The 15,334-nt window shown below is 32.9% G+C and overlaps 1 protein-coding gene across 1 annotated transcript in view; it reads right to left on the minus strand.

The window, feature by feature from the left end:
• The window catches only part of LOC132562522 (transmembrane protein 131-like), a 55,247-nt gene extending 39,964 nt beyond the window's left edge, over positions 1–15,283 (minus strand). The window contains exons 1-3 of the mRNA XM_060227271.1: positions 15,163–15,283; positions 9,371–9,441; positions 8,625–8,656 (exon numbers count right to left, since the gene is read on the minus strand). Of these exons, the coding sequence (XP_060083254.1) occupies positions 8,625–8,656; positions 9,371–9,441; positions 15,163–15,283 (224 nt within the window). The remainder of the gene's footprint in view (positions 1–8,624; positions 8,657–9,370; positions 9,442–15,162) is intronic.
• Between the last annotated feature and the right edge of the window lie 51 nt (positions 15,284–15,334).

A 15,334-nucleotide genomic window follows, 5' to 3' on the forward strand; every position in this document is an offset into this window, starting at 1 on the left:
TCAGTGATTATATGTTACCCCTCTACCCTGAATCAGTGATTATATGTTATCCCTCTACCCTGAATCAGTGATTATATGTTACCTCTTTACCCAGAATCAGTATATGTTACCCCTCTACCCTGAATCAGTGATGTGTTACCCCTCTACCCTGAATCAGTATGTGTTACCCCTCTACCCTGAATCAGTATGTGTTACCCCTCTCCCCTGAATCAGTATGTGTTACCCCTCTACCCTGAATCAGTATGTGTTATCCCTCTACCCTTAATCAGTATATGTTACCCCTCTACCCTGAATCAGGGATTATATGTTACCCCTCTACCCTGAATCAGTATGTGTTACCCCTCTACCCTGAATCAGTATGTGTTACCCCTCTACCCTGAATCAGTGATTATATGTTATCCCTCTACCCTGAATCAGTATATGTTACCCCTCTACCCTGAATCAGTATGTGTTACCCCTCTACCCTGAATCAGTGATTATATGTTATCCCTCTACCCTGAATCAGTATGTGTTACCCCTCTACCCTGAATCAGTATATGTTACCCCTTTACCCTGAATCAGTATATGTAACCCCTCTACCCTGAATCAGTATATGTTAACCCTCTACCCTGAATCAGTATATGTTACCCCTCTACCCTGAATCAGTATATGTTACCCCTTTACACTGAATCAGTATATGTTACCCCTCTACCCTGAATCAGTATATGTTACCCCTTTACACTGAATCAGTATATGTTACCCCTCTACCCTGAATCAGTATATGTTACCCCTCTACCCTGAATCAGTATATGTTACCCCTTTACACTGAATCAGTATATGTTACCCCTCTACCCTGAATCAGTATATGTTACCCCTTTACACTGAATCAGTATAGGTTACCCCTCTACCCTGAATCAGTATATGTTACCCCTCTACCCTGAATCAGTATATGTTACCCCTCTACCCTGCATGTAGGATAAACTGCATGTTATGCTTGATTCCAAGTTCATTACATTTCTTAGGAAAAATAATAAGATAAAAACTGTTGAAGTAGAATGATTAATCCAGTACACATTCTAAAACAAAAATGTTAATTACAATTGTAGTGCTTTGGGGCTATAATGATCCTACTTAGGCTAGAGTAGAAATAAACCAGGACTTCTCACCTTAATGCTGTAATACATGAAGTAGCAATCACTGATCATTGATCTACAGTAAATGATCTTGAGTGGGTGATAAATTAGGCCTAATGTCTATTTAATATCAAAACGATCAGATTGGTCCAAGTTTTGGCCATATATATAGCACAGACTAGGTCAACCATATAGAATCTAGGTCATGTTGGATTATTCTCTCTTCATCACCTGCATCCCTACACCCTGCTGTTTCATGGTCCTGTAATATAATAAGCCCATCCTCTGACTTAGAGATAGAGGTTAGAGGTTTGGAGTATTTTCCCTTTGCCATCTCTATCTATATATATAAAGACAAAGGAAGGTAGTGTTTTATGTGCTTTTGGCAAGGTAAATGAATGAAATTGAGATGATTAAATGAATATATTTCCATTAAAAATTCTGGAAACTCAATTCATTTTGAATTCCTTGAAAATGTCTAGACATATTTTGAACAGTTTATAACAACTGAAAACAATTTTGCAGAAATACTATCAAATATAATTTTTTCAGTATCAATTGTTATCTTTACCTATCGGGGCACAATAGCAACAAGATGTCATCACAAGATAAACAAATGTACTTTAGTCAAAACCATAAAGCTGAAGTTGGTTTTTTTTTATAGTACATCAAAATACACTTACTAGAGAATTTCATGTATTTCAGCACCTTTTTAAAATGCAGACACATCAGGTATATGCATATTTTGTAAACATAATCAATGTCGGCTCATGAACAATGTGTATGATACAGGTCGCGGGTGGGTGGATGGAGCACAACACATGTCTACCAGTATTCAATTTCATTCAAAGTGGTTTAGTCAAGACACTAAATGTCTAAACTAATATATCAGATAACATGTGATATAAAAAACCCTCTTGTATAACTGGTTTGGAGAAATGGCTCTATAAATAGGAAATATGTATACAAAATTCTGACTTAAAACTTGTTTCCAAATCCTTACAAATGGATTTTTTTTAACATTTGAATATTTTACTGCTTCAAAATTTTCTCTTCAAAAATGTTGCTGTCACAATTAAAGGTCACCAAAGAAACCACCTCTACGTCTGTATCTGAATATTAATGCATGAGATAATGTATATTGCTTGTTGTTTGTACAAATGAAGCAAGGTTTTCAGAAAACTACATTATCGTGAAAATGACCTACCTTATACAGTGTTGCAAGTTTATGTACCATAACTACTGTGTAACATGTAGGTCACTGTGATCTTTCTTAAAGTGTTGTATCTATGTATACAACATTATATCTACCATGTAAAATGTAGGTCACTGTGACATATTTTATACAATGTTGTAGCTACATGCATAATTGTTAAATTTCTTACAAAATGTTATGACTATGTATAGTATTGTACATATTTACTGAGTAAAATGTAGGTCACTAAGACCGATCTTATACGGTGTTGTAGCTAAATACTTTGCAATAAGTGCAACGCTAACTGATTAAAATTTGGGTTGGGAAAAGGTTTATATCCCATATTGGGTAATTAGGCATTGTTATGGTAACACACTTCCCTTTTACCTAGACATCCAGGTTGGATTTACCGAATGGACATGAAAAAGTATGAAATCATAACCACTTTTTTCCCCTGGGTGCTTCAGTTTCCTTTCAAATGAAGCACTTACATCTGTGCTAAGTGGAGCGATTAATATGAATTGAAATAACCTATTTCACAACTATTGTAAAATAATATTTGTATTTATTGGTTATTCTGAATATAATGAAACTGAAGTAAGTGGGCCAACATGGGCTCAATATCTTATTTGGTAGTGTCGCTGAGTTCACATATAACCTCTTATGATTGTATAGGACCTATATACATCCCAGAAACTCTTAAGCTTAATATAAATCAAATAATCAGATTTACGGATATTGTAAGGGTACTGAAATATGTTTCTATCAACAAATGTAAGCACCTGTTTAAAGCTACACATCATGTTTACAGACTTTCTATTCTTTTTTCGCAATAAATAATTCATCAAGTCATTCTGATCCACATCAGGATGGGCACTGCCATGGTTATGCAGGATACAACATATAGTTATGCTTGAATGTCAATCAATATTTTACTTATTACCTGTACAGTGGTACAGGTGGTCAATACACCTCAGGGTTTGCTGTCATATTTGTAACTTTACAGGTAAAACTATATATTAAATATATCTATATAATGATTGTTTATTGAAATATTGATTTTAGACACAAGCATATGTATGAACAGGTGATTGAAAAATAAATATTTATCCTTTAACAGGCCCATGAGAGGAGACATATAATTTTAAGGTTTAGCTAAATGCAGGAGAATGGGATAAGATTTCTTAGCAATGTTATGAACAGCAATTAACAGACATGGATGGGCTTATAACTGGAAATGTTTTTTCTGTTGTTAAGAGCAAGGACCATCTATTTCATCTTGGTAAGAAAATTGATCGGCAGATAAGGGTATTTTAAGAAGTAAACTACAGATTTTGGAAATTTAGCCATATTGTGAAATTAATTGCTATGGGAATGAAGCCCATATATGGTGTGTGTATATATATATGGTAAAACAGGTCTGATATAATTGATTACCTACCTGATAATTGTTTAACTTCATTTGATGCAATGATAGATTGTAATTTTTCATAATTGATCTTCGGTACATTAAATGTTTTCTTGCGTTTTAGCGAAAAATAATATTCATATTATGAATAAGAAATGGAGAATGCATTTACTTTCTATGAATATTAAACACAAGTCCGCTGATCCTGATGATGTAATCTATTTACTACATTGGGAAGCTAATAAGATATTAACTGATAACTGATTATGAGTTTTTATCAATTTCCCATCCCTACCACAGGGCCCCTTACACAGTGTATGTTTAACAAGGATTTGCACTTTCACTGATATATCCTAACTAATATATTCATTACATAAACATGTATTGATTCACCAACTGTACTCTTTGTTCAATATTCATCATTTAAATTCTAGGAATGAATATTTTTCATACTGTATTTATCCTACAGCAAGCCCAGAAAGCCATCATATTACTTGCTGAGTCAAAGAGGGCTTATTACAGGACAATGAAGTAAGTCTGACAGATTACAAGTTAACAGTGAAAAAATAAGCAGGTGCATTACAAGACATGGGCTTGTATAGAGACAAATTATCAAAAATATGAATATCTGTGTTTTTTTTGGTCTGGTGCCTTCTAGTAAAGCAAACTGATCCTACATTAAGCTTAGAGTATATCCGATACAAGGTCAGGTTTGGGCTTATTACCAGACAATGTAAAAATCTTTTATTGGTAATTGTAAGGAACAGCAATAGACAAGTAGGAGTTTATTTCCAAACAAGGGCCTATTATTAGTGTCAAACATCACATGTATGTAACTTACATTGGAAATTTTAATTATAATTCAATTGATGTCTTTTCAAAATCATGACTTTTTTCAGTATTTTCTATTTATATCACCAAATTTCAAATTGAAGATAAAAACTCTGTTCTTTTCATTGAGCAAATATTTATAATTATCAAAAACTCTCAATTAGCCTTGACTTTATAGAGCCATAATTTAAAAAGTCCTTCACATCAACTTAACTACTACTTTATTATCCTATAATTCAGCTTCTGATAAGAGACCCCATTACCTATATAATATATCACTTCAAGTTTCAATCTTAAACTTCAAAGAATGAATTAAGAGCATTTTCTACATTAATATATTTATAACTTGCTCACAATTTCTTTTAAAAAATTGAATTTACCGTTTGAGAAAAAAAAAAAACAGCCCACTATTGACAACCATTCACAATATAACTTTAATGCATTTCAAATTTTAAATGTGTCCATTTAAGCATGGAGGACTTTTTACATTCAATATATTTTTCACTTTATTTGACAAGAATACTAGGACACAAATCTGGTAACAACATGACAAGAGAGTATTGTGTTTTACAGGTGAAGTATGCCAGTTACAATTTGTACGAATGCATTCAGCTGGAATCCACACATAAACTTGGCATACGATCGAAACTACACACCAGGACATCAGATACTTGTATGTTAGCTGTGGCCGTCAAACAGGTATTAAAAACACAAAATCGGTCGAGTGTGACACTGTGTGACCTGCATGTACCCTGATACACACTACAATATATGGATACAGTACAGTACCAATGGAGATGTATTATGAATGAGCCCCAAGATCAATATCACCGAGCCAGGCATATCCAGCAACAGTCTGTATGACAGAACTGGTCTGCAATCCGTGCTGCCATCTAGTAGGAGATCATGTGCCATCACTACACCAACGGAACTACTACAGTGTCACCATGTTCCACAACATCACAGCACTTTATTACATTACCATCAAAACATGACACAGAATTGGGTCATACATGGACCTTGTGCACTTCCCTCGGGAGCCAATCGTGAAGGTGACAGATAGCTAACAACCTCATCTGACAATACAACATTAATCAAGAAATAACCTGTTCACTTTCACTCATTTACAAACAATGGAGCCATATAAGAATAACACAAGGTCAACAGATTTCTGTCCACACATTAACACTAATCACAGTCCAATATAACCAACTAGATGTTAACAGGGCTCAATTTTTCCTTAATAACGCTCGACTGTCTTCCTGATCCTGATAATTAGTGACTTGATAAAAGCATGATCACTAAATCCTAAGTAAGAAATTTATCCATTGATATGAATTCTATATACATTGTATATGAAAATTTCTTAAGTCTGGGTTTCATAATTATATTTGTCATTTATATATATAGCCAAACCTGTGTTTATATGTGTTTAACCATCAACTTCAACTACAGACTAACATGTAATCAATTCTACGTATTGAATTTGGCGGAGGATATCAACATATTGAGTTGTAAACAATACATTGAGTACATAGATACACAGGTGTATTATATATGTGCAGGTACACACAGAATATGGTCATCTCAGAATTCACAACCAAACATTGCTTTAATTTAGGAGGAAACAACTAATTAGGACAAGCTCACAATGGGACCAACACTGATTGAATGTACCAACTCATGTGTTAATAATCTACCTTTATGTTACACAACACAAAACACGGACATGGGGTAAATGTTCCTATATATATGCTGGATAACAAATAAATCAATCATATCTATGCACTTGTCCTTGACACTTTAATACACTGGCATTATATTACTATTATGACCAATGATTACAAATACACTGTTTGTTCAAAAACTTGTACATTTGTGTGTATACATAATTTTTTTTAGTTTGCAAAAGATGGAAATACGCAATTTCATCAATGAAAGCACTGTTGATAGAATTTGAAGCAAAAGTGATATGTTGGAAAATTTATTTTGTTGAAGACCTATAATCTTTTGATGTGACCAATATTTCAGATTCGATTCCAGACTAGGAGATTTACTATTGATATGATCTTCAATAATGTACAACATTAAAATCACCTGCATCCCATTATCGTCTGCATAAAATCGGCGACTGACGATCGATACAGGATAAATTAATAAACAGAAATATTGCTAGGTACATGAAAAGAAACAGCAATCAATGACCTTCATATATATTCAATATAAACTTTACTGCCCACAAAGTTGCAATAAGCAACATAAGAGATTTCCTTTATGGAAGCTATGCGAGCTCCAGTGTTTTTTACGGGACAGATCCCCAAGGTATGGAACCGTGGGCTATGATGCGAAAGTGTCATATTGTCCATTGTAACAGATGCCTCAGTCTATTTATGCTCAGGTAATGTTCTACCTGGACGATGGTGATTGGTACAAATATCCTGTGCGGAAGCAGTGCCAGCAGACATAAATACACACAGACCATTATTGATCCCTTCAATATATCATCATTTTAAGCTATACACTATATAGGGAGGGCCTGGACCCAGACATACGATATACAATATGGGGAAAGGTCCACAGCTGGCTGTTCCCTTCACAGAGTAGATGATGGAGATGATCTTTATGAGAGACATTTCTAGCACATCCTGTGATCTCAATTTCTTAGGTGTGTAGATAATTCATTTATAACAAACCTATTCAATTACACATAATTTCTAATACATTAACAAGCACTTTGTCTCAATATTATCAGATCTGTCAATGATGAGCATGATTTGAGCATGTCAATAAAGCTATTTGCTTCCATTTTTCTTACATAAAAGCAAACTTCATTACAGGTGAAAATAACACAGTGAGACTTTGTTACTAACCATTGGTATGACACATCATATTTGACTTTATTTGAAAAATATTCTGTACAGAGTCTTGGGCAATAAAATGTTTGCATTGCACAAACTACCAACGTGCTCTATCAAGCTTTCATGTCAACAACTTTAATCAAGCTGTCAAATTTATATTCAATAACGTAACGCAACTATTTATCATTTTATCATAAACTGAAAATATGATTGAATTGGTTCTAAACAAATGAAAAACGTAGAATTTTAATCAGTTGTTCACAGGGGAAAAAACATCATCATCAAAGAATTTTTTGAAAATAAATCTATTATATTCTGTGCAAAAATGGAATGCAGTATACTCGATTCTTAAAAACAGGTCTTTCATTTTGTTTTTAATGAATGCATTTATCAATCAATGTTTTCAATTCATCTGATATTACAATGTTGTCAGATGCCAAATATTTGTAGAACTGAGTTTCTCTTGTAGGGGCTAATACAAAATCAACTTCAATCTCGCTGAAATGGATTGGTAGCACTTCGCTAAAATATTCTTTTGAACTGGTGAAATAGTGCTCATGAATTGGTTACGTAGTGCCCATATCTACAGAGAAAAATTACGCTTTTCGAACTGGTGAAATAGTGCTCATGAATTGGCTACGTAGTGCCCATATCTACAGAGAAAAATTACGCTTTTCGAACTGATGAAATAGTGCTCATGAATTGGCTATGTAGTGCCCATATCTACAGAGAAAAATTACGCTTTTCGAACTGGTGAAATAGTCCTCATGAATTGGCTATGTAGTGCCCATATCTACAGAGAAAAATTACACTTTTCGAACTGATGAAATAGTGCTCATGAATTGGCTATGTAGTGCCCATATCTACAGAGAAAAATTACACTTTTCGAACTGATGAAATAGTGCTCATGAATTGGCTACGTAGTGCCCATATCTACAGAGAAAAATTACACTCTAAATACTCCCACATTGGCCAATAATAAAAACACACAAATTTCTCATGATTTTTTGACAAACAGCCCATGAAAGGTTAAGAAGAATTTCTGGATTCCAAACGGACCTCACAACATCTGTATTATCTATGTGTTACATCAATGTGCAATTTAATGTATTACTCGGTCTTTTACACTGATCTTTCAAGGTGAACTTTTCACCCGAAATAGACACCAAGCACATCACAGGAAATTGTACACAAATAACATGCCAAGATAGCAGACTTACCTATCATATTCATGTAAATGACCTGGTTTTACCTGGAAATAAAATTCAAAGGTTTTTAAAGAACATGGGCATTCGATTATAGAGCTGTGTACCAACATCAAAGGTTATACAGAGTAAAAAACTATGTATTTAAATTGATAACCTATATTTGCATATTAAGTTTACACTGAATCATATAAAGATTAATGAAAGTTTTTATGTGAAACTGAAAGAATCACTTTTCAAATGCAATTTGTCATTGAAGACTATTGACAAGACTAAGTCTTCGATCAGTTGGTGTGTCTTAGAAAGTCATGATTTATGATTTATTCGTAACTTGTCATTTCAATGGTTACATTGTTTCTATATTGCATCAAAATAAGCAATTAAAAAAGTTTTTGATTTAATGAAACAGGCTGTAACATCAGGAAATGTTCCACAGAAATGGGTGATAAACCTGACAACATGGCCAAACAATTCCCAGAAATTTTGATCCTTGTCTCATGCAGACATTGAAAGACTTGACCATGAGTTCACCTACTAAACTGTTAATCTGCTAGTCTCTTAGAAATGTGATACAACTGTCTGCTGAAGGCCATCAAATATTTTTTCCTAAACTATTTCTAAAATGGTATTCAATACCAACCAGAGAAACTTACATAAAACTTTCAGATTGCACAGAATTATGGCAGGACAATCCCAAGTGCCTTAAAATTAACAGAAACAAGAGAAATATCCTCTGTTTCTCAGCTAGAGAATATACTCACATCTAAAGGAATGCCGGTCAGGTCTCTTGTTCCACCTATGTATGTAAGATGGTTGTCTGTCTGTATAAAAGCTGCAAGAATTTAAAGCAAAATGTAAATTCTTAATGTCAATAGAGACCTCAATGTGTAAGAAATTAATGAATCTATATTTATACAAGAAGAAACGGGCCTGTACTAAACACAGGCATATTGTACTACATTTGGGAAAGTATCTGGAATTCAAAGTAAAATTTTTGTTAACCCTCATCTACCAGAATTTTTCAGTATTAATGAATTTTTAAAATTTTTCAAAACAATGAATTTTATGAGTAATTCCTAGTCAGTTTTGGAGCAGAAGGTGATTTCTAATTTTGGAATTAGATTTTAGCAATTTATCTATACAATGGTATTAGATAAAGGAACAAGAATTTTCACTTTAATTGAAAAATCTACAAATTGGCATTTTTAGTGAGAATAGGAATGATCTATACTGTATTTCTAAAGTAAACAACTGTCAGTGAAAATGCACATTGTTTGTGATGGTCATTCTGTTGGCGTTTGATATTGTCACAAGTGTTGTGTATTTGGTATGCATGCACTGTGAATACCAGCTGTCGCCAATGATGTTGAATCATGAGACCTTCAGAGTCTGATTCATGGTTCTGTAATAACTAGATTATACATAAGTTGGAAAAGAATGACCAACTGATCAACAGTGCTTAACTTTAAATTGTATATTTACAATATAAAAAAACAGCAATCTTGCTCTTGTACATATCATACATTTAGGAAAAAAAAGATTTGTTAAATATTGCAACACACCTGATGTTTTATTATTATCATGTAGTCAGAATTCCATTGAAAAAGACATGCATATACAAATATATTTATATATATATATATATATATATATATTTATAATGAAATGTGGGATCCGATTCAAAATCAAACATGTATGGGGAAGTGACTGTAAGAAATGAATTGAAAAAGAATCCCTTTCATATTTGTACTTGTACATTTGAATACGAAACAACTTGTAATAGTTCAAAAATCAATGATGGTCACTGATACATTGAATTGAAGATCTTGGCAAAATGGAACATATGCAAGTTACTGGTATTGCATGTATTTGCAAGTTTAAAAGCTATTGCATGGAACTATTTTCATGGATAATGGCAGTTTCAATGAAAAAAGATTGGTGCCTCACTGAAGGCTGCTTAAAGGCAACTCTAACACTGAAACAAGAAATTGAAATTAAGCATAAAGAAAACAATTGATACTGAAAATTTTGAAAAACCTAAATGGTCCCAGAGTCATCATTGTATATATGAACAAAAATAAGATCATCTGGTTTTATTTTCTTGCTTGTCAGAAATTGGTCCAATATATTCTAACATTTATTCCCAGTACCAAATCACACTTAACTGAAGAGAATATTTCAGAATATCTCTTCATTTGACAGTAAGAGACACACTTGGGTTTCATTTCTTCATCCAATCAATGAAACAGTAATAAATATAAACAGTTGCCATAGCAGCTGCCAATATATGCAGAACTTTTTCTACTTTTAATAGGAATCTTTCTAATGTCTGATTTCAGAACTGATAATAAAGCCTATTACATACAAATTATTACTGTGTTATCACAATATATTGTCAATTAATGGTGTCATAATTTTCTGTTTGATATTCAAATAAGTGTGAACATTACAAAAACTTTTTCCCTTTGATATAATTCTATACATCATAAAGTCTCTTTGTTTTTACAAGGTTATTTAGAACGTAAATAAAAACTGACTGTGAAATGTTCTTTATAATTGAATAATTAGTATTTAAAGAGATCATCCCATTGTACATCAATTGCATGTTACTGTAAAATCAATCATTTTTGTGGGAATTTTTATTGTTAATTGACAAATTCCTGTCATCAAACCATTGAAATTAGTATAAATTGATTGAGCCATTGTTCAATATATCTATCCATGAAATATAGTGATGCATCAAAAAAATTGCATCACACAAAAACATATGATTTTACTTGTATAATAATTATAAAATGTAATTAATATTCAACACAAATTTTTTGCAGGATTTTGTTTTAGTGAGTTCAGAGCTCCATCTCCAAAATTTTGATGAGACTAGTAACGGAGAGATCTAGTGGGTACAGAAAAAACAGGAGACTATGACTGAAATATTTGAAAACCACTGAAATCTTATATTCCTAGAATGGCACTTTAATAAAAACAAGTTACAAGTTATTGCACAACTGAAGTTACATATATATCCATGTCAATGGTAAACAGGAAGTTGGAAATAAAACAGAAACATTGAGGAAGTGTTAAGGGACTGTATGCTGCATAGGGTTGGTATAGATCAACATGTTTCTGTCTAGATTTAATGAGTTGTGGAACATCCATAAACCATGACAATTTTTAATGTATAGTCTGAAATGCAAAACATGAATTCTTTGGTCATACATGTATATATTACAGTTCCCACATGTAACCGGTTTTGAAAGAAATAAACATTATACTGCTGTATGTGACAATACTTCTGACCATAAAATTCTGCTCTAACTTAAACCTCATAATGTGAACATAACTAAACCAGTTTCCGTCGTAATCAGATAAATCTGGGTATCTGTAATTGAAGTCATTTCAAAGTTAACATGAGTGGCCATTATAGCAAAATCAGTGGAATACAAACACAACCTCAGGAGAACGTCCTGATGCAACCTCTGGGGAAGGTCTAGGCCTGATTATGTAAATTGTGTTCCTTGGAAAGCTGATATTGTGCACTGAACCTTTGTATAATGTGGTTGTATACTTGGGAAAGACGATTCTATCCAATTGCTAAAAAGTTACAAAATTTTGCATGTGAATAATCTAAATGCTATACCCCCATCCTCCTCTCTTTCATACTTTTAGCTCAATTTCCAACTTTTTACAAGGTGGCATCTTCCCAAAATGTCCAGGATTTAAAATTGAAGTAAATTCATAATAATTTTTTCTATTATTTCATGATATTGGCTAATGAAATTTCACATAGGAGGTACATTACTGGCTTCTGGTAAACCAACTTGTATGTCAAATGGAATATTTGCATTTAGAGTTTCTTTCCTTTTCATTGATAATTTCCACATTCAATTTTGCCTGTGTGTTTGAGGTATGTAATAGAAACATACAACTGGAGGTTGAGCACCCTCAAACAATCACATCATTATATTATACCGACATAGCTTGTTCATAACAATAGGTACATTATGTAAGTACAAACCAACATTCTTGAAAGACCATTCATTTTTCAAGACTAGTTATAGCATAACAGCAAGATCTAATCATTAACTAACTAATTTAAGTAGAAGAATGAATCGGGAGACATAATATAAAAAGTAGGCACCACATGATATTCCTGACCAATTTTCTATTTACAATTACTGTATGTGTCAGCTCTACCGACTATATACCTGAATTATCAAACTTTACCTTCCACTGAAACATGTATTTTAATACCGGATGTATTTCATTTTACCTCCATACAATAAAACTTTGTGATCAAATTTAAACTTCTCCTTAAAAATCTCCAGCTAACCATAAATTCCAGAATTTAGCTGTTGTGAATTACCCTGGAAAACAACATTTACTCTGTTGCTTTTTCAGCTTTTGTAGTATAGTAATTGGATAGTTACTTAAACCATAATTACATCCTCATTCCTTAGTAATTACCTGAATTTTAACTGACATTGCAGTTCCAGGTGATAATGTGGACATTGTGGTTTGGGTTTTTGACAACAGCTGACAATTATGGCAATATAAGGACTAATCTTTTTTTTTTCCAAGTATTTTAAATATTGTGAAGTAAACATGGACAGAAAACCAAATCACATGATGATAACGTTATGTATAATTGAGTAAAGGATAGAGCCAACACCGCTGTTGTATTTAATAGAGGTCTGCAGGTTATTCGCCTCCCGCCTGGATACCCTAGGGTATGCAGGGGATTGATGAGAAGGGGTGAGCTTAAATAGGTATGAATCAATCCAACAGACAGGAGGCGGGTTCTTCAAAGATTTGTTATAGGTAATCGGTCATGTATAATTTTTACACCTTTTTTGTTAATGGGGTCTTGTTCTCAATAAGAAACGAATTCAAATTGTATGCTATATAGTATATGTAACTGAATCTTTTATACATATATATTACCACTGGACCATAAATAGTTGTACCTGACCATTTCTATTCTTAACATATCTGTGAAAATATGGGGCTGAGAACGTAAACAAGTATAAAGATCATGTTTCTCAATGTGCTAAGAAATCCTACAAGTATATGAACTAGTCGCCTGTAAGTCAAAACATTTAATATGCAAAAATAATTGCCTTCAAAAAATCCATTATATCTGAAAAATTGAAAGGATATTTATTCAATATATCCACCGACAGTTTACCACCAATGATCAATAAAGCAAAAACATTTCAGGATTCAGGGGAATACATATTCTAATGTATTGCACATATATATATATATCGAGTAATGTGTTCATGTTCACACCTGGTTGGAGACGACACAAAAGATTATTGTGGCATGCAATATTTATTATTTCATCCATCTAATCATTTACTATGTCATGCATATGGTTACTCCAACCAGTAATTGCCTTTAGATCAAACATTATAATTAACACAAGTATAATTTTTATAAATTTAGGAAATATTTGCTGTTGTATCATTTAGAATGAAATGAGTTATATATCAACTCATGATCCAGACCTGTTTTAACTTAATAAGGGAGAGAAATCTGACTCTTGGTACATATTAAATTAAATTCATTTATGGATGGCCTCCAAATAAATGACATCATGTAAAAACTCAGAATATATCTACGGGAAGAAATTGTATATAAACTACTTTGCTGTTTACACAACAGGAAGAACAAACAAAATTAAGCATGGTCTACGGAAACTATAAGTTGCATGTGTACAATATTTCACTGTTACTATGAACAATACAGTTACAAACAAGGAAATAGGGCAATCACCAAGGTTTCAATATATTTGACAAACAATAAGGACTTGAATGCGTGTAATAATAGAACGCTACAAGATTGATGATTATCGAGTACAAATTAAGAAAAAGGACCTCGTTAACACAATTTGCAAACTAAATTGTTCTTCATAAATGGATGATGAATAATAGATATTTATAGTCCCCCAGTTAACTTATAAATCTAACATATAAAATACAAGCAAAAACAACCCATGATATACTGTAGTGGACTTAGCAAATGAATGAAAACACAAAAATAATCTCGCAGGAGAGGAATTTTTGCAAGGAGGGGGACACAAGTTCACAGACCATCCTGCATGCACTCTGTATACATGTGTTACTAAACGAATATGCTGGTCATTGGTGATACTAAATACATACTTCAGGTATCAATCTGTTCATATTGTGGGTTGTTATGTGTAAATTAGAGATATTGACCCAGATCTATCTGATAGTACACCACGACTTGTTATCGTATCCGGATGATAAAATGTGTCCTATATATGTACATTTGTAACGCTGTAAACACATAAATGATGTAAATCCCAAAGCATCGTATTGTATTCTGATGCGTGTAGAAGTCATTTGAATTCAGAGATACTATTTAAATCCACACACAACGCTGATAAGCAAATGTAAATTTGGTCTGATCAACGATTCATTTGTTTGTAAACATTTACGTTACGGTTACAGAGGTGACACTTGTGTACCCAAAATTAACTGGAAATTCCAATAATCAGACAATATATAAGAAAAGATATATACTTTACCTTGATTGTGACTTTCTACTGCTGTTGTATGTGGGAAATAATTCTGAATACTGTGAAATAATAATACAAAATGAAACCATTCTACTGACATCTTTTCTCTGTGACAAGCTACCCGCGCCATGCTGTTTCCACTGTATCACAAGAAATTTTTCATTTTCCCGACAGGTGAAAA

This window comes from Ylistrum balloti, unplaced genomic scaffold (assembly GCF_031769215.1).
Source record: "Ylistrum balloti isolate Yb309-2 unplaced genomic scaffold, AGI_CSIRO_Ybal_v1 Utg369672, whole genome shotgun sequence".
NCBI classification, from domain to species: Eukaryota; Metazoa; Mollusca; class Bivalvia; order Pectinida; family Pectinidae; genus Ylistrum; species Ylistrum balloti.